The 21,033-nt window shown below is 46.1% G+C and overlaps 1 protein-coding gene across 2 annotated transcripts; it reads right to left on the bottom strand.

The window, feature by feature from the left end:
- Positions 1 to 1,086: 1,086 nt before the first annotated feature.
- On the bottom strand, positions 1,087 to 20,122 carry HEPH (hephaestin). 2 transcript variants are annotated; one of them, XM_062502621.1, is made up of 21 exons: positions 19,962 to 20,122; positions 17,641 to 17,885; positions 16,967 to 17,179; positions 16,217 to 16,396; positions 15,624 to 15,878; positions 14,465 to 14,633; positions 13,175 to 13,314; positions 12,257 to 12,388; positions 11,882 to 12,093; positions 10,273 to 10,423; positions 9,752 to 9,964; positions 9,203 to 9,413; positions 8,806 to 8,945; positions 7,847 to 7,978; positions 6,844 to 6,950; positions 5,885 to 6,110; positions 4,374 to 4,513; positions 3,854 to 4,016; positions 3,711 to 3,727; positions 2,655 to 2,672; positions 1,087 to 1,603 (listed from the first exon to the last, which is right to left on the bottom strand). In XM_062502621.1, the coding sequence occupies exons 1-21, from the start codon at positions 20,120 to 20,122 to the stop codon at positions 1,373 to 1,375; spliced, it is 3,456 nt and encodes a 1,151-aa protein (XP_062358605.1). In that variant the 3' UTR covers positions 1,087 to 1,372. The 2 variants fall into 2 exon arrangements, with proteins under 2 accessions (XP_062358605.1, XP_062358604.1); XM_062502620.1 differs by lacking the exons at positions 2,655 to 2,672; positions 3,711 to 3,727 and adding an exon at positions 3,157 to 3,189 and having other exon boundaries at positions 1,087 to 1,617.
- Positions 20,123 to 21,033: the final 911 nt, after the last annotated feature.

Consider the following 21,033-nt stretch of genomic DNA (forward strand, 5'->3'; position numbering starts at 1 on the left):
ACATTTAAACTCACTCCTTGGTCTCAATGTGGGCCCAAAACATTTTTGATATATTTTTTAACACGTCAAGGGGGAAAAAATAAGGACTTATTTCTTCATTCTTATTTCTCATGCCACAGCTTCTAAAATTCCCTACAACTGATGGGTTTGGAAACCTCTGGCTTGCATTAGCCACTGAACCAGGCTCAAATCTGAGCAAAGATAATCCATATTCAAAGTATTCAACAGTCCTCTAGCCCCTCACTAGGCTTAATGAAGTGCAATGAAAGAAAAATAATGAGCTTTGTCCTCACTGCCAAAGGAAAAGGCAGCTGGAAATATGCAGGGGCCTGATATGAATTGAACATGATTAAGTATATGATAACCACTGCGCTGAAGAAAATGGTGCTGTTATACCTAAGGAGCCCACAGCAGCCCCTTGTAATTAGAGCCACTTAGCTGCTTTAATTGCCTCTGAAAGCCACCCACAACAGACTGCTTTTATGCTCTTCCCATTTTAAAACCAGGCACAGAAATATAGAAGCACTAACCTGCATCCATTTGGGCAATGGGGATTCAGGGGAGGGAGCTGGACAGGTATTTCATAGGGAAGGGCTCAGTACTTGACCCACAGGGCAATGGGACTGTGGGATGTGTGGCCACACACAGGATGATGTTAGGGTGGAATGTGTAGGCACAGCTGACGCTGGAAGATGGCTACCACAGCCCATGGGCGAGCTACAGAACTCTGGTCCCACCACCCACTCCGAGTCTGGTCCCTAGCAAAGAGCAAAAGGATGTGTCACAGCAAAGCTGACAGTGAGGCACAGCTCATCATGGTCCTTGATGGGGTTCTCACAGTGCTATGCAGCCCTGAATTTGTGTCCACCCACTTACTTATCAAAAACAGCAATCTAGCTCTAAATTAACAATCTCTGTATTCTTCATTGATTCACAAAACTGAAAATATTATCTCCCTCTCCTTCAGATTAATTACATTAATGGTTCAGTTTCTTGGGAGACAATTCCCAACTCAGTTCGGGCAATGGAGCAAGACTGGAAACTGGCCTAAGCTATTCTGCTAGGAAAGACCAATTTGAGCTGATCTGGAGAGAAGAAAATGTCCCCTCTCTTCCTTGGGGAAGGAGAGTGTTCCAGAAGAAACTTTTTTAATCATTACTTGTCTTCAGTCAGTTCAAGGGGGTCCTTGGATCTCTCCTGGATTTTCTTTACAGAGGGCTGAGGAGAATATATGAAGAGGTCAGGGCTCCAGCTTTCCCTCCTCAGGTTCCAGAAGTATAGTGCACAATTGAAATGATGCCCCAAAATCTTTGCTGTGGACAAGGATCCAGCCCCTGCTCTGAGCACACAGCCCAATGTTTGCACATGGCTTTCAGAGACCAGAATTCTTTTGAGACATGAGTTTGAATCCATCATCCAGGATGGATCTCCGATTGCGCCGTAACCTCCTTTGCCTCTCGAGACGGATGACTGCTCCCAGGAGGACACCAGCAGCCAGGAGCAGCAGGACTCCTACAACAGCCAGAGAGATGACTGTGGCCTCTATCTGCTCTTGGGTCACCTTAGATCCAAAAAGCATTAGCTGCTGAGACTCATCCTCATCCTCAAGCAGCAGCCCTGAGAGACAAACAGAAAGGTATTTTCAACAGCAATGCCAGAACCAAAAGGTTGCAAGAAATACAACAAAGGAGCATTAAGAAAAACATGATGCAAGGTAGTGGAATCACCATCCCTGAAAATGTTCAAAAGACATGTAGATATGGAGCTTAAGAGATGTTTCAGTGGTAGACATGACAGTGCTGAGTTAATGTTAGATTTGATGATCTTAGAGGTCTTTTCCAATCTTATTGATTCAATGATTCAAAGGAGGCGCCAGTGCCATCCATGTCAGACCCTCATCCCTGAGCCCACACAGGGATTTGAGATGAATGGTTTCTTCCCTAACCTGCTCCACCCCAGAACCTGACAGTGTCTCAGGGGTGTCCAGCCCAGTCAGCCACTGCTGTCCCCAGCCCAGAGATGAGAACAATGTGTCCAGGATGGGGCTGCTGCAAGTTCCCCAGTCCACACTCCCTGTGCCCATGGCTGCTGTCCTACACACCACTGAGTGCACTCACTCAGCCATGCCCATGAGGAGTCACCAAGACCCTGAGCTTGCTTGTGCCTCTGCACAGAGGCAGCAGCCACCTCCTGAGAAAAGGGGCTGTCTGCTCAGGCAAGATTTCTGCCTGGTGAAAATACACAAGCTGGTATCTGCACATGGTATAAAACCAAATTATTTAATATTGCCACTACTGCTCTCACATATTTCCTACTCCTCCTCTGGTTTGTCCATTTTGAGTGAGGAAAGTGTTGAGGACAAAGTGACTGAAATGACAGTGGAGAAAGCCTGCTGAGTTGTAGGTCGGTGGCTGCATTTGTAGGTGACCTGAACTGGCTCTCAAATCAGCTCAGCTGAATTTCCTCACAGCAGCTGAAAAATGGGAGTTGAAAGAAGATGAAAAATCGGGAAAATAAACCACCAGTGTACATTACTCAGACTTCTACAACAGAAAATTTCAAAGGGATCATATCTACTACTCCCCTTCTCCCCATGCTGCTCTACCAAATGTCTTCTCACATCTGCTCTTTACAACACCCAAAAAACTCCAGACATGTGGTTGGGCTCTTTTCTCAGAGGAACATCAGAGCAGGAACAGATGTGCTTGTTTGCATGCTGACTCCATCCCTTCAGCTTGTAGAGATGATTGGGAAATTTCCCTAAACCACAAGGTCACTGACAGTTCAAAGATGGAGGACAACCCCAGGCATCCTTCTCCAAATCTCTGCCAGTACCCAAGCTCATACTCTGAATCCTAATCCATACATAGCAGGCACAACAGAGTATGAGGTCACCAACCTTTCCCACCTAACACAGGCAAACAAGCCTAACCAGCCCAAGTTCCTTATTTCTATCACCAGAGGACAGACTGGTGCCCTCCCTGTTATCTGCTGAAGCAAGGCCTCACACCGAGGCACTGCCAGGCTGGCAGACTAGAGGCTGTGGGTGCTGTGTGTTCCTCCCTCCCCTTACACAGATGAAAACCTCTCTGTTGCTCAGGGATCTCCCTCTCTCCTTCCCACAGACAGGGTTTGGCAGTGCTGTACACACCATACCTGGGATGGCAGTCAAGTCTTCCAGCTCTGACTCTGAAAGGAAACAAAAGGAGGGTGAGAAGGTGTTGGGCTGAGCAGGCAAAGCCCAGAACAAGGCACATCTGGCAAGGATCAGATCCAGGGGCAGCATGGTCTCCCAACACTAGCAGCCTGTCCTTTGCCCTCACTATATGAGACAAGAGAATTTTTGAATCACCTGCTTCAGAGGCAGCCCCAGTTCCAGTGCACAACCCTTTCCAGCCTTCAAAAAGAAAGTGCTGAGGGAGAAACAGAGATGGCCCTGACACTGGGCAGGCACTGGTCACCCACAGCTGACACTGGGGCATTCACTGTTTTGGTAATATATCAAAAACCACATAACTATGAGGACTCCATGGTCCTGAGAGTCACTCACCTCTGAGCACCTTCTAGTTGTCAGTAAGAGCAATTACTGACTGAGAGCTGAACATGGCAATTCAGACACAAGCTAAAAATCAAATTCAGAATAACAACATAGGTAAACTCCAGAAAACAATTTGTTTTTAGGTCCAGGTATTACCATATCTAAAGGGAACATCATAATTCAATAACACTTAAGTAGTTATCTGCTCCATTAACTGGCTTTTTGTAGTATATAAGAGAGTTGAGATACAAACACTCAGAATTTCACAGCAGTAGTAGGAATTGCTGCTAGATGTTTACAGTGACAGCTCCCTACCTCCTCTGGGCAGAACAGTGAAGAGGATCTCCATGCCAGCATGGATATGGTCAGACACATGACAGTGAAGCAGCCATGTCCCAGGGTTCCCAACCAGCATCTCCACCATTTCAAAGGTCCCAGGGAACAGATCCACAACATCTGCTCTGTAGCTTTTGCCATTCTGTCAGAGAAGGGAGGCCATTAGCTGCAGTGCTCAATGCATCTTCTCAGGAAGACAATTCTGCCAGTGCTTCTGAGGACCACTTCAGCTTTTTAACGCCCAAAAAAAGCCAAAGCTTTCAAAAAGCAGCTCCAGGGCTGCAGCTTGGAAATGGTAATGCCTAACCCTAACAAGGATGAAGCTGGACATCCCAACACAACACAGGCTCAGGGAGTCAGATTGGGATGCGTCTCGCACCCTTTTCCTAGCTGGGTGAAGCTTCTGCAGGGTCATTAAAAAAACGCTGAAATACAGAGTCAAGTAAAAGTGCTGCTATCAGCAGTCAGTATCTGCTTTACTACCAGCAGATGTTCTCACCTTGTATATGAAGGTCTCAGCATGAAAATGGACTGTGTGGACATCAACCTCGTGACCCATTCCCAGCAGGTACCAGTTCACCCTCTCTCCCTGGTACATGGTCAGTCCAGGCAAGGTGGCATAGAGCCTGCCATTGATTGCTGTGCAGGGAATAACAAAGAGGGGGAAAGGCAGTCAGTGAAATTGAATGGGTGCTGCACCTCCTCAGAGGAAGGCAGCAAATTAGAGGCTACAAAGCACACAGCACCCAATGTATCAGCAGTTAGTGTCTCCCACAGCACAGTCCCCCCAGCTCAGCTACTTATCCACTCTGCTCACAGCCAGGACAAGTGACTTGCACTCAAGGCCATGCTGTAGCTTAGGTCAAATACATCTCAAAAACTACCTTTGCTGAAAACCTGCAGTCAGCCAGCAGAAGTGGTTGCTTCTACAAATCAAAATGCATAAAAATGGCATTTTCAGCCCAATGACAAAGAAACATGTATATACCTACATACACAAATGTCTGAAAAATGTCCTTGATGAACACTGAAAAGGGGTAAATCCTGCCAGTGGGCAGCCCTGTGGTGCTGAGCCTCAGGCTGGCCACAATGTATTACATTCCAACCACTTGTAAAATCCCTGCATGACAGGACTTTACCTCTGAAGTAGCACAGCTGGAAGGAATTCTGCTGTGACTGCACATGCAGGAAAGGGATCAAACAGTGAGTGAGCTGACTGCTATGGCACACACATATGGAGACCTTCGTGCTCAGACAGCAACAGAGGGAATAAGATAGAAAGAGGTAAGATCTGAGGGCAGAGCACCAGGTTTTTACTCCCAGGTCTGCCCTGGGCACTTTGTGTAGCCTAAAACAAGTATCCAACTTCAGCATGCTGGTTCTGCTAGTAATACTGGGTTAACAATTACACCTTCATGGACATGTATTTGGACAGTCTTTATCTCACCAATGTAAATCCAGTAGTAATAACAATACACAAAAGGCAACCCCTCAGTATTCTTATCTCCATAACTGTCAAGGGACTTGTTTTGCTGAAGGTATCTGAGATATGGAGAGAAACTAACATAAATAACACACTAATTTAAACAAATGTGTTCATCCTTCTACGGCAGAAATAACCTAAAACAGCTAAAACAATGGAGCCACATCTTGCAGCTGCATAGCTCAGAAACTTAATTTGAAATCTAACATACTCTGATGGTCCCCAAGACAAACAATTAAATTTGTCTGACAAGTTAATTTCATGTTTGATTTTATTTCCTTTTCTGAGTCACTCAGACACATCAGAGATTAACCTCTCTGGCCTGGATGTTGCTATTCCTCCTTACAGGAACAGCCACAATGATCAGCCTTCACTGCAAATCAAAGATGTGGGCTGTAGGTGTGCTGCAATATCAAGAACAGACAGTTTAATTTTGTTTATGCCACTGATAATGGAAAAGGATGAGGACATTCACCACAAGCCAGGCTCCCTACTTAGAGAGGCTGCAGAATCAACACCAATATTACCGTGCATTTTGTTGCTTTCCACAAATTTCTCATCCATCAGGTTGATCTCCTTGTGATTTCCCTTGCTGAAACGTTCCACATTCTCCTCCAAGTACCAAGACTGATTTTCATCAAAAACCAGGAAGAGCAGGGCAAACTCCCTCTTTACATCCTTCCTGGTCCCACTGGACCGCAGGGCCCCTCTCCGGCAGACCTTCAGGGGCCCGATCAGCCCACTGTACATATCCTATTCAGAAGGAAGGAGAGCTCTGAGGCAAGGACCTTCTCACCCTCGTTTATGCACAGTTCTTTGCCTTGCAGCAATCATTTCCTATTCCCACATCACCCCCCTTAAAACAACCAGTGCTGCTGTATGAGTATTCTTGTTGGAGAACATCAGCCACTGGAGGACAGGAACAGAAACTGTACGTGCTCTTATAAATGCAAATCCAAAAGTCATAAATATGGATGGTATCAAAGTATTTTCCATTCAGTGACTGCAAAAACGTCTGCAATATGAGATAAAAAGGCTATTATTTCTGGGTTGAATGTGATGGTTTATTACAGAATCCTCCAGGTTGTTGCCCTGTGAAATCAGTGCTATTACACTTCTAGCAATCTGCCTGCTTTATTCATGAGGTTTATTTTGGACAATTTCTGCTTTTTGTAGATTAGCTTTATGGTTTTCACCAGTAGAAACCATGACCAACTGGGAGGTTGCCTACAAATAACTGGAGGGAGGTTTGTAGCAAGGAAAGATGGTGGAATTGTTTTATGAAGGTTTGTTGGGGAAAAATAAGGACAGACATCAGGACAAATTCAGATGACTTCCTCTCCAAGAGGAAGACTGGACATGTTACCAGGTGACTTTTCCATGTCTTGGCTGGGCCAATCTCTAAACTGCACCCAACTCACATAGTTTTCTAAATGGGGTAAAAAAATTGGTCTAATTAGGCTTTTCTGGTTATAACTTATTTTACCTTTACTGGGTCCACTGCAGAGTAGTAGATCCAAGGAACACAGGCTGAATCATTTGGCCCTGGACCAGATCTCTCAGGAACTTCCCACCGGTATGTCACAATGTCACCTGAGGGACACAAAAGCACCGTACACCAGGTGACACCCACTCACTAAGCAGCAGCAAAACCAAAGGGAAAAAGAAAATCCTATCTCCGAAGCCCAATTTCAATTCTGTATTTGCCAGATATTGCATCTGCGTTTCTCAAACAAAGCTGGGTAGAAACTCCCCTTTCAGAGCAAGACAGAGGGGTCACAGGATGTATACACTGTTTGGTACCAGCACAATGCAGGTTTTATCTGCTGTTTTCAGGACTGGACCTGACCATGGAAATGACCATGGAAGCACATTCAGGTGGAGGTTAAGACAATCTTTCTTCTCTTTGAAGTGAATTTATGATGCTAATTCAAACTGGGCTTTAAAATCACCCTTTTTTCATATTAGCAGCCCACTTCACAAAGACAGGATCTGGCTGACAGCTTGACTGTGGTTCAGACAGTCTGGGCAAGTTGGAGGAGACCAAAAATTCAATACATAGACATCTGGATCATGAGAAAAAGTGGCCATTTCAATCCCAGCAAGCAATTGTGCATGTCTTCTATTTCATACTATTTTCATACTGTTGTGCTCATGCAGCCCAAAGAAGAGGCTCCCCCATCCCAGGACCAGCTGAGCTGTCACCTGCCATCACCTTCCCCTTCCCACAGAGGGACCACACTCATTGTGTGGAGGATAAGGCTGCACACAGAAGACTCTCCTACACATGTCCCAGACAGCCGCCATCCCCACACAAATGGTATCACTAAAACTGTGCTGGACCTGAAAGACCAGTTACTGTCCAGTTCCAGCACTCTACTGTAACAAAACCAGGGCATCTGAGGCTGCTTAAGGAGAATCTGGCTGGCTCTGGGATAAAATCAGCTGCATGAGCCCACACAGGAACGCAGCTAGAGACAGGGACCTACCAGGGTTTGCAACTTGGGGATGTCCAGCCTGCTGCTCCAGCACCCCGTGTGCATGGACAGAGTAGGGTCGTGAGGCGTTGTTCTTGAACACGATGTTGAGAATATCACCCACTTCCGCCCACAGAAAAGGGCCTTGAGACAGGAAGAGTGTACTCAGACCAGCAAAATCCATCAGCACATCTCCTGGGATATTCCCACTGCTCTCTCAATATCTTCTCCCCAAAAATATTACCTTATATTATTTATGATGTTCCCCTTCCTCTTCTCTACCTCCCAAAAAGAGAATTGGATGTCAGTCCCAATTCAAGCACTAGGAAACTGGGCTGATTTTCACAATGAGGACAGTGAAGGTCATTATACATCTTAACTGGGCCTAGCACAGCTAAGGCTTGATTTCTAAATACTGTTATACTAAATGTCACATGTTGATCACCACTTGCCATTGGTTTCAAAAAATGTGGCAATATTCAACTGAGCCTGACTGTCACAAATCAGAGCTGCAGCCTATTTTGAACACCGTTCTGTCTGCACAGACCTCCACTAGTCAGTGCAAAATGCTCCTCCACTTCCCAAGATTGCCTTGCTTTTGCCCCAGAAGCATTTCTCACAGCTACAGATTTTCCCCTCTATTTCTCAGACCCCCCTTCAGAAGTCAGTGGTTGTTTCAGTGCCACAGTCATTGAAATGCAGCTTTGACCAAGCCATAACAGAACACTGGTGCAAAGGCAAGTGGAAAAGCCCAGGCTTTCCTACAAGCTGTGCACAGGACTCTTCTAACTGCCGTCTCCAAGGTGGCAGATGTGAGTAGGAGACAGTCCCAATTTCTCTGCACTTACATACACAGCAGATGCCTAAATATCCAGTGAGCCTTCAGATTACAGCAGTGAGCCACTGCAGCTTTAGAGCCCCAGTCCCATTGTTGCATGAGAGGAAGGTGAAGCCTCTGCACACATTCTTACCCAGTAACCCTAGGTGTTCATCACGACTTATCCTGGCCTTGGGGGTTTGGAAAGTACCATCCGTGTACTCCCTGTAAACTGCTTTCTTGTATCTGGAGCCGAGCAGTCCATTCTCGTTGTTCAGAAACACATCAGCATAGCTGAGAAATGCAGAACGAGTGCTGAGATAACCAAAACCTCATGGGGAACAACTAACTTGTGTCAGGGGGTTCACAAGCTGAAGGGGCTCCCAGAACCAACTTGGGCTGCAAAGGAGAGCATGATGACGTGGAGGGTTGTGCTCCCATCAGCAGCGCCATCAGCATAGGCACCGGGTCATGGGGTGGTCAAGACACCCAACAGGCTCCACCAGGGTGTGCTGGGACACTGCCAGGCTTCCCCAGAAGGTGGGCTCTACCTCTGTGCAGAGTGGTTGTGCCGTTCCCTCTCCCAGCTACGGTCGGGTGCGTAGTCCCACACCACCTCCTCTGCCGCGATGTAGAACGTCCGCACTCCTGTGTAGCGACGGGCAGAAGCACCGCCCACCTTCCCACACCTGGAAACGTTGTACTGCTGCCTCATCCCAGACTGGTAGTGATTGCTTGTCTGGCAGTAGATCTCAAAAGTCCCTGAGGGAAGCAGGATGAACAAGGAAATCAGTGGCTTTTGAAGATTCCAGGAAACAGCTGCTTCCCCGACCAGTGTCAGTATGTGCTTGGTGTATCTCTGAGGTGCCTAGGGAGCTTGGCTGCCATAGGCCAAAGCTAAAAGCAGTCATTGGAGAAATTAAGCAGGAACAGCACAACATAGTCCTACACATACATCATCTCAGGAAGCTTTCTTACACAAGCACCTGTAGCACAGCTCACCCTGTAAGAGTTAATACCATGCTAGAAAATCTGCCACAGGAGCAAATACCACAATGGGAGACTCTTCCATCTGCCCAGTCAGCTGTGCAGGCACTCACCACTGTGATCAGGCTGCATGAAAGCAGTGGCAAATGTGTGGGGGAACAGACTGGCTGAATCTCTCCGCATCCCGTTCATCTGCATGGTGTTTCCCTGAAACACAGCTCCGTGCACATCCGCTTCACTGCCCAAGCCCAGGAGGTGCCAGGACACTTTGTCTCCTTCACACATGTCCAGCCCGGGCAGGTTACCAAACATAAATCCATTGATGGCTAGAAAGGAGAAAGGAATTAACTCTCGGCAGGCAGGTATCAGCCAGGAGATTTTGAACATACACCTTGTAGGACAGGCCTGCCAATCAGAAGGGCAACTTGGTTGTAATTCACCCCTGAATACACTGACAGCACACTTATCCAGACAGTTGTGCTGCTTGTCCATGTCTCACCTGGTGCCTCCAGCCTGGCTTGATTCCAGGCCAACACCACACAGCCCTTCCAGCCCCCAGCTCAGCCTTTAGGTGAACAGCAGCCTGTGCTTTGCAGATTCATCCCTGCTGTCATAGAGCAGCATCCAACCATACCATGCATCCTGTTGGATTCCTCAAAGTCATCCTCCTTTTTCACAGATGTTTCTTCCATCCTCAAGTAGTACTTTATGTTGGCATTTAAATACCAGCTGAGGTTCTCGTCAAACACGTTGAATAGAAGATAAAATTCTTTGTCGATCCCTTTCTGTAATTACAAGGATGGCTGTTAACTTTTAAAACACAGCAATTAACTACCCTTAGAGTTAAAGCTGTTTTGCTTGACTCTTGTATTCCCCTTTATTTTAAAACATGGCTCATTGAGGGACAGGACTCCATCCCTTTACTCATGTTGAACATTCCTCTTTTATTTCACAATGGCACAACTAGGCCTGGATTGGAGATTTTATAATTAACCTAAATCCTTGAGTGTTAATTCTCCTAAGAAATGCACTCCAAAGCATGTTGTTTCCTCACTAAAAGAACATTATGATGGTGTCCAGACTCTCACACTGGTGTCACTGTCTCCAGCAGCACATAGGCAGCCAGCCTGCTGAGAAGGTGAGCAATTCCTAGGTTGCAGTACATGAGTACAGCAGAGTGGCCATGCACCTTCCACAATTAAGCATTTATTAAAGGTCTGCCTGAGATTGTGGAGCTGGAATTGCCACCCCAAGTGATTTTTCCCCGTCTTACATTTACAAGGCCTGTCTCTTTTGCTTACACCCTTCCAATACCTGCCCATGTTTATCATCACAGCTCCTTCACCTTGAGGGCTGTATGTATTCCCAATCCTCTTTGCACAGCAGACCCACATTTTCACCTGGGGTAGCATGTTGATTTCTTCTGCACTACTGATTTAGTCACAGGGTGTCCCCACTGAATGCGAGTTCCCCCAGGAAGGCTCTGGGGACAGCAGCCCCCAGATCTGTCACCACTCCCCAAGCCATGTTGGACAGCAGTGCAAGTCTGATTTGCCATCTGCTCTCTTTCACAACAAGGCTCTGCTCCTCTGTCTGGTACCACCCTAGGGATCTCAGTTTACTGTTTTGCCTAGATTTACTGCCAGGAATAGACTATTCCTGAGCAAAATTCCAAGAGGAAGTTCTGGCTGCCCTTCCACTTTCACCTCTCCATCAAAAGCACAAGACTGACATGGATTTTCACATGCATTTTCGTAGTCAGCTCTGCTTGAAAATTAACTTCTCTGGCAGAATAAATGAGGCTCACGAAAACCTCAAAGCATTGTTATCACCCAAGCAGAACACCTGTAAGCAAAAATGTCTTTTCAGTGCTTCTGGGACTGCAAGGACTATTCCACATGCCTTTCTGAAAGCAGCCTGCTACACAAGCCTCAGGACAAGATTACCAGTAAGGTAACTCTTCTAAGGTACAGTTGTTCGGCCAAAGTTTGTCTGTGAATTAAAAACAGAGCTCAGGAAGTATCTGAGGGCAGCTCTCAAGAGCCCATAACACTACTGGCCTTTCCCAGACAAGATCTGGGCACCAGCATTAACTCGGCCAATAACAAGGCTTTGATTTGACTCTCGCAGACTTACACTACTGCACATTTGTTTTTAATATACTCCCTAATGTTTTGCTGATGCTTCCTTTCTCTATATGGAAGCAAAAACCTTGTAGGAATGGGGCAGGAAAACCCCTTTACCTGTTTGTTGTTGTCATCCAAAGTGCCTGACTTGCAGATGAGCAGAGGCCCCACCAAGCCTGAGCTGGAGTCTTTGACAGGGTTCACAGCTGAGCTGTACATCCAAGTGAGGCAGGGAGGGTCGCTGGATGTGGGCCCCACGTGCTTTGGCACAGTCCAGTGGTATGTGAAGTTGTGCAGTGGTGCCACAGAAATCCCACTCTGGGACAGGCCTTTAAAACAGGGATTACAGTGTTATTCCCAAGCCCTGCACAAATTCAGTTACACTCTCTCACCAGTTACCTTCAGAACAGGCTTTACTTCATTTGTGTCAACAAAACACCTAGCACCTCTGAAGGGTGATGGGGGTGTACTCAAGAAAAGGGATCCACCAACCATCATGGTACCACATCCCTTCCGATGCCTTCCCATAGGACACTCCATGTGGCTGGATACTAAAGGGCCAGGAGGCTTTGTTAAAAAATGTCACCAGGATGGTGTCTCCAACTTCAGCTTTGATCACTGGACCTAGAATATAGCAGAGAGAGCACATTAGCAACAGAGCATTTCCCCAGGCCATCAGGCAAACCAAAACAGACAGGGCACCTTCCTCCAAGCTGCAGGGCCAAAGATGAGAGGCAGCAGATGGCCTGGCCTTGCTGCTGCTGAGGGGAGCTCAGTGGGAGCAGGGGCTGGCAAGGATTGTCTAAAAGCAGTTTGGGTCTACAGGATAACTCAGAGAGGCATCACGCCTTCACACAAGGAAGTAACAGAACAGCCAGATGTGCTGGAACGCCCTCAGGATAGGCCCATATCTCCCCCATAGGAGGGGGCCCCCCCTCAGCCACCCAGAACACATACCTCAGAGGTGTTAGATGCTCTAAGCCTACCAGAGTCTGTAACCCCATGACCCAGCCAGCCAGAGAGGAGCTATGAGCCCTTACCATGCCTGTCCCCAAACACTCATTCAGGAGAGAAAGCTCTCTGAGAACATGGGGTTTGCAGCATGCCTTGAAGTCAAAAACACATAGTCAGCAGCTATTAGCTGTGACCTGTTTAGCTCTAGTCACACATACTATACTGTGTTCCTTAGCTCTTAGCTCTAAAACACCTTCAGAATGACACCTGAAGTGATTCTGTTCATTCTACCACCCTGCACCTTGGCCTGTTCCCTTTGCTCTCAGATGTGATTGTTGTGAAGGTCCTCTTGTGCCCCTCAAAATGATCAGGCAGGTACAACCACCTGGCACTCCCAGCACCAGCATCCTTCTCACAGACACTGACAGAGGATTTGTGTTCCTGGATAATTCTCACCAAGTATTCCAAGGTGTTTCTCTTCTGCTGATTGCTGCTTTTCCTCACGGAAGCTCCCATCAGTATACTCCACATACTTTGCCTTCCAATAGACACCTCCAATTCGGTAGAGGCTACGCTTGAAATACTGCTCAGAAGGACTAAATGCAAAAAGCAAATGTCAGGTCATGTCATAGAAAATCAGCCCTGTCCCCCTGCTCCTGCTGGGGGACATCTCCAAAACCAAGCATCTCCAAATAAAGCAGTTATTTCAGACAAGGACAGTACCTCTAGTTTGGAACAAGCACAGCTTTGACTCTGCAAAGCTTTTTTGCCCTTATAGATTCATCCACCTGTATGTTCAGGGAGCACCTGTAGTACACAGCCCTCTCCCAGGTAAACCTGCCAGGTGTGATCAGCATCACTACACAAGATGTGTGAAGGAATTAACAAAATGCAGCACAGTCAGTGGGAAGGCAGTGCTAGAACTCCAAACTCTTCAGAAGCTGGGGACAGCCCCAGTCACAACTAAAATAAAGAGCTGTAAAGGTAGTTATTTCCTCCACTGCCACCCTCACCAAATATAAGTAACAAGCCTTTCAGGAGAGGCAGTGTAATTACAAGGACAGCTCACAGGTCTAAGGTCTGCAAGGCTTGCTGCATGGCACTGAGTAAATAATTAACTACTCTACATTTCCTCTTCTCCATCTGAATAAGGTATATCCTCTCCAACAGATCACTAGGGAAGGAAAACAATATCTTTCAGTTAGCCAAAGACTGAATGGGAAGTCTCTCAACTGCTATCCCAGTGATCTGACCACAGGATGGAGGGCTGCCATCCAAGCCCTCCTATCTGATTTCCTAGAAATTGCTTCCTACAGCAACATCAGCCTGTGGCCCATCTGCAGGCCCGCTCTGCCACCCTGTGTCTGCTGCACCAGGGGCTTTTTGAATCATTTCTCAAATAGATCAGTCTGTTCCTAGGTTAGTCACAGCAAGCAGAAATAAAGCTCAGAGATAAATGTAGCAGCTCACAGTGTAAATCTGCTGGGATTTCTGCTGCTTGTGGGTACAGCTGTGCCACACAGCACTCTCATGGGAAGGCCCCAAGGTATCTGTACTGCTCTCAGTGCAGTCCAGCTACAGCAGCCTCCCTTTCTAGATGGGGTGATCAGCCTTTCCAGGAAACGTACCCCATGTGAGCAGCAGGCATGTATTTTGAAAAGAAGAATTCCACATTTTCCTGAGCAGCCTTCCTGATACAAGCCAGACTCCCCAAACACTGCCCAAGCCCAGCAGCCTCTCACTCACCTGCCTGTGTCACTGAGCTGCTTCCCAGTGAGGCGGTCACGTGCCGAGGGTGCGTAGTCCCACTGCACATCCTTGGCAGCTATGAAGTATTTCCGAACTCTCCCTTCCAGGCTGGGTGCCGCGGCTTGCCGAGAACAGGGCCGGACTTCATAGAGTGCCCCCATCCCAGCTGGCCAAGACATGAAGGTGGACACTCACTTAGCCCCTCCAGCCAGCCTAATGGGCAGTCCCACCTTCCCTCTGTTGTCCCAAAAGGCACATGGATGGGAGAGTGTAACTTTTCTTCCCCCTGCCCTGGTTTTCTCAGGCAGGGGGTCAAGGTACAAGTACAGTTACAAGGTATATAAGTGCTGGCCCTTCAGGCAGTCAGCTTTATCGTTGCTTACATGGGCCTTTCTGTCAGCTGGCATAAAAAGACCAGGAAACTGATTACTTTTATTCTGTGAAGGGGATTGTGCAGGAATTTTCTGTCTACATTGGGCACTACATTTACCTTTATAGGCTTTGGGGGGATGAAAAGTAAACCAATACAATACAAGGTTAACACATTTTAACCAACTACATTATCTTTCTTTGTTTGTGACAGCCAATTATAAAGAATCAAAGCTAAACAATAATATTCTAAAGAGATAAGAGTCTACATTTTTCTAACATGAGCCATTTTTACTAGTTTTTCTTATCTCAGAGAAAATGCCAAGGGGGCCTCACAGAGGTATCTGCAGAGGGATTCATCTCCTCTACAGGAGAGGACAAGTGACTCCACAGCAAGGAGTTCTGTGTCACTGAGCAGAACTTCCAACCTTAGATACTGGATGCTATGGAAGTATGGACAGAGAGTGACCAGAATCTTCTGCTCTGTTCCTCAGATCTATCATGTAAGTGCCTCTTACAGGGACTAGAGCTCTTAAGGCACTGCCTCATCTCAGCTTTCAGCAGTACCAAACATCAGACATCACAGCATGGTACAAGTCAGCCCCACCTGACAAAGCTGCCCTGCACATTAGCAACCAGCCCACTCCAATTTTTACAACACAAGGCATCACCCACTCATCTGAGAACATTTTTCATGCCCAAGGCACTGCGCCCTAAGACACTGTACATCATGTACATCCAAAACAGAGGACATTGAGTCCAGGATCTGTTCCACTCTCTGCCCTACCTTGTATGTGATCATTGACCTGGCAGCTCAGCAGCCACCTTCCAGGGTTCCTGGGGATCATATCTGCTGTAACAAAAGTGGCTGGGAAGAGGCTGGCCACATCTGTCCTGTGGCCCCGGATTTTGAGTGTCTCTCCATGGAAGTAGGCTGTGTGAACATCAATTTCATTGCCCATCCCGAAGAGGTACCATGCAACAGAATCCCCAGCACACATCTTCAGCTCAGGGAGGTTGCCAAACACATAACCATTAATAGCTGCAAAACCAAGCAAGCCAAAATTAGAGAGCAGAAAAGGGGTCTTTCAGAGTTCCTGCCAGCAGGCAGCAGCACAGACAGGATAAGAGGATGGACCTGACCAGAACTCCTCCTCTTCTGCTTTGGAGAGCCCAGCTCCACAGCCCCTTACTAAAACAAAGGGTATAAAAGCTCACTCAAGCCAAAGATAAAACTAAACCTATACTTTCATTTTCTGGAGTCGTTGCCCTGTCCCTGAGATAGTGTTTGCTAAGCACATGATCTCAGAGCAGATCATGGAGCACTGACACTCCTCAGTGTCTCGGCAGACGCAGGGGCCTCACAGAAGTGACACTGACCATGCATTTTGTTGCTCTCCTGAAATTCCTCATCTTCTTTGTCTACAGAGCCAGGATCTGTGCAGAATGACGCAATGTTGTCATCCAGGTACCAGCTTAGGTTCTCATCCACCACACTGAACATCAGAAAGAAGTCAACATCCACATCCCAGCGTCTTTGAGAGCTGCCAGTCAGCATTCCTGAGGTGAGAGAGGAACGAATGCAGAAAATCACTCATGCAGAAAATCATACATCAGGCAAGAGATCAGAACTGCAGTAGCAGAGTAAGTCTTGTCACAGGAGTTAGAGACAGATGCTTCCTCACCATCCTCACAGCTCAGCACAGAGCAGCAAGCTCACCCTTTCCCAATATACCCCCGCCCATACAGGTTTCTCTCCCAAGCAGCTCTGCCACTGCAGGCCTCAACTACAACACCTTCAGTCTTCTCACTTCTGCTGAAACCAGCCACCATGTTTTTCCATGCACAAACTAGATCTTGAACAAGAGTCTTGCTTTTAACATGGATTCAAGCAATTCTCGTGGATCAAGACGCCTGCAAGCTCACCTGCCCAAGCACTAAGGGATAATGACAATGCAATGACCAGAATCCAGCTAGAACCCAGGTACTGTCCTCTCTAACCAAGCTACATTTCCCCCTGAAGCTGAGAGCTGCACACCAGAGGATCTTCACATCCTATCCTTATTCGTGTCACAAGACCTTTACATTATGGAACTGCAGGCCTCAGCTGCTTTCTCCTGGTGTTGTTACCCGTTTTACATGTAAGTAAAGGCCCGATTAATCCAGATGCAATGTCCCTTGGTGCATCAATATGAGAGTGGTAGATCCAGGTCAAGCAGTTCGGGTCATCATCAGTTGGACTGTGATCTTCAGGGACAGTCCAAGTGTAGGTGTAATTCTTCCCTGGGAAAACAGCATCATCCTTCTTCTGATCCTGGGGGGACATATCAGGATACAGGGATCCTAGAACAATTGAGCAATCACAACATCCATTCAAGCAGAGCCAAGATGCCCACACATGTAACCTTACACTGAGCTGAGACTCACCATCCCAAGGCTGAAACTGTGTTTAATCATCACTTCCTCAAAGAGGCACTGAGGCACAGAGCCACTGTAAGGCAACTTGCCCAGTAGACAGGTCAGCAGAGTCAGCAGGATTATTTCCATTCTGCTTAGTGTTGCTTTGCCTTTAATTCTGCACTGTGTCCTCATAGTCTCTCTACAATCTCTAGAGTTGATCAGTGTTTTGGAGATTCTAAAATCAAGAAACCCCATGACCCTGCTAACCCAATACCTGGTGTCTTCACCAAACACCCAAATGTAGCTGCTTTCCAGCTGGGACTTTATGGGCAGCTCTCCCCCATGCATACTCCTAAGTTCCCAGTGAGAAAAATCTGTCTCCATGATGGCAGTAACTCATTTACCTTCAGAGTTCTTTTCGTAGAAAACACCATGAGGATGGATTGTATATGGTCGAGTAGCAAAATTTTTCAGGTGCACTTGAATGGTATCCCCCACTTCTGCTCGGATGATAGGCCCAAGGAAACCCAGCCAGACAGGTTTGGGGATCTCAGTGGTGTACGTGGAGTCTGTGTATTGCTTATAGACAGATTTCTTGTATGTGCTTCCCACCCTGTCTTTCCCAGACTGCAGGAATGCTGAGGCCTGGCTGTTGAATTCAAAGGGAAAAGCACTGTGAGTCATTATGATAACATAACAGCTGGTCAATACTGAAGGAGAGTGATGGCGACACTCCACTTTGCAGGGTACAGCCAAAAGCTTTGGCATTAGGGGACCCTGGGATGCTCTAAGCCACCCACGCATGGCCACAAGGCCACAACCTCAACCCCAGCTCTTCACCAACAAAGTGCACCCTGAACCGTGCCCTGCAAATAAGAGATGGGAAGGACGGTGCTTCCCAGACAATCTCATGTGGGTGTCACAGGGAGAACACTTCTCATGCCTCCTTTGGCCTTCACTGGGCTCTTCAAAACTCTCCTCAATTCCTTTGTGGCATTTCTAGCTAAATCACAAGGCAGGTAGAGTGGAATCCTGAGTTCTCTGGCCAAAAATTGAAGTCTGAAAGATGATCTTCTACTGAACAGTTTCCAAATTCCTTCCAGGGCATAAATAATAAGTCAGTCAGGTACATACCCAGCACGTAACCAGCTTCCAGAGTTAAAACCTCATACTGGTACTAAAGTTTAACTCACAAGCATATTTGCTCTTTATGGGTAATTCTTAATAGATAAGAGATGAATCACAGTCCAGGTATTAGTGGAACCAGCCTAAAGAGCCAAGGTCATCTCCCTCACTTCTCCCTTCAGATTGATCACCCATAGCAGCAGAGCAGCCCTGGAAGGGAGGTAACTCTAATGCACATCTCAGAGAATGAACAGTGGAGACCCAAATATTAAGCACTGGCCTCATCATTCAAAAACAGGCAGGGCTTGGCTCTACAAACAATACAATCCAGAGTTCAGCCTTTTGCCAAGTCATCCCTGCAGCCATTATCAGCAAAGAGTTTAAGAGAATTCACAGATGTGCCTCTTTTTCCCCACACAGTCCATTTCTTCCCAACAAAAAGTGTCCTTGAAATAATTTGCCACCTCTATCAATCATATCAACATCTCATCCCTAATTGCCAGCAGTTTCATTTCTGCAATAATTGTACAAATAGGTCCCATTAAGTAATTGTTTGCAGTGACAACAGTTTTTAAATTGCTTTAAAGTTCAGTTCTAAATTTCATTTCCTTCTATTCATGTATTATGAGAGGAACCAAACAAAATCCACTGCATTCATTATCCCTTTAGGAATCAGCAGGAACATCTTTACAAACCGTGAATTTTGGGGTGCTTCCTGTGAACTTATTTACATCTACACATCATCTCCAGAGATCAGAGACTTTTCCATGCTATAAACTGACAGACCTTGATGTTTCTGCACTCTCTTGTTCCTGCTGTGCTGTTTCTGAAGGAGGTGTCTGAACTTGAGTGCTAGGATTACAGGGTAAAGAACTGAGAGCAGGTCAAAAAATACCAGCTATTTTCCACAGAAAATTAGGGCAAGGAAAAAAGCACAAATGCCTTAAAAATTCTATGGAAACCTTCTAAAAAACAAAACAAACCACACACACACAAAACATCAACCAAAGAAAAAGCCTTAATGTTTTGAAAGCTAAACCCAAAACACTGTTTGTGTAGTAACTTGAACCGATTATTGTAGTTTCCAGATATAGTTTTGCAAGAAAAACAAAAATGTTTTTCAAACAGCCCCTAAAATCCCATGCAGGAAGTCCCATTAACTCTAAGGCTTGAAATTCCACTGAAACAAAAACAAGCTGGCTCTGTGAAGTCACTTATACAAAAATGAAAAGTCATCATGCTTCAGGATAAACAAGCTGATCACCAGCTGGAACTAAGCAAAATGAAACTCCAGGGTAGAGCATTGCAAAATCTGATGATTTTAGAACAATGTGTTCTATATTTTCTGTTCCGTGTTTGTTTTCCATACACTTCTCTCTGGTGTATGGGCTCTGGACTCTCCAGACCATCCCTTTTCCCCACTGACACAGGTTTTACCACAGAAGCATAAAACAAGTTAAACATTAAGCTCATAAAGATCAAAATCTACGGGAGTGTGTCTCTTGCTTGCTCAGATGCCCCAAAATGCTTGCATTAAATGACACATCAAATGACAGCTTAAAGCCAGCCCCAGACTAAATTCTGATAGAAGTGAACGTACCGGTTACTTTCAATAATCTGGTTAGCGAGCACATTCTTCCCTGTTGGAGCATAGTTCCACTCCACCTCATGGATTCCCAGGTAATAGACTCGGATGACACCCCCAGCAAATGTGGGCGACAGCATGGGCATGCAGAGCAGCAACCACCAGACTGATCCCATCACAGCCTGAAGGGGAGGCATTTTTTGGAAGCTACACCTTTTTTGAGAAACAAAAAGAATGAAACAGAATTATGACCATTTGGTTTGAAGCTGCTAGACATTTTGAGAGGGTATGAAGAAATCAGGTGTAAGTACTACTGGGATCACTACTCAAATACTGAAGAAGGAAATCACTTTGCAGCAAAATTGACACACAAGGTGGATAGAGATCATGCCCTGGTAATGAGACCCCAGTACCAAATGGTCTGCTCTCATAATAACTTAATCAGCCCTTTTTTCACTACTGCTCACGTCCCAAATCATCTTACAGGTCCACATACAAAGCTCAAAGAAATAGTCCTGAGAAAGTATATGTATATTTTAAACTCCCACCAAGATCTCTCTATTCTAAGTCATCTGAGGAAGTACAATTTAGTCACTATCAAGTACTTTTAAATTTTCATTTCTTTAAAGACAGCTCTTAGGGAGCAGCTATCTGTAATCCAAGAGTACATCTCAAATGGGCTGTACAAGGCTTTTCCTTTCTGTTCCATTATTTTCCCCATGATTTTGATCAACAATTAGCTTACTCATAAAACTTCCAATTGACACTAAGCTTGTTGGCAATAAGCATGAGAAATACTCTAAATAGAGTTGGTAAAAAGTTGGGAAAACCATCTGAAATCATCAAAATACAGCTTGTATGTGAATACAAGCTCAAGGAAATGCCTGTATGAATGAGAAGCTGTTGCAATACGGGGCAGTAGAATTACACCAAAAGATAAGGAAGGATTAAACCGCATTTAAAAATCACATGAAAATTACTACAAAAGCTCTCACACAATGATACCCTTAACAAAGCTGGATGTAGCCAACAAACAAACAGAACCTAAACAAGATGCTGAGATACAGCTCTTGGGACGTGTAACAGC

This window comes from Cinclus cinclus, chromosome 15 (assembly GCF_963662255.1).
Source record: "Cinclus cinclus chromosome 15, bCinCin1.1, whole genome shotgun sequence".
Classification (NCBI taxonomy): domain Eukaryota; kingdom Metazoa; phylum Chordata; class Aves; order Passeriformes; family Cinclidae; genus Cinclus; species Cinclus cinclus.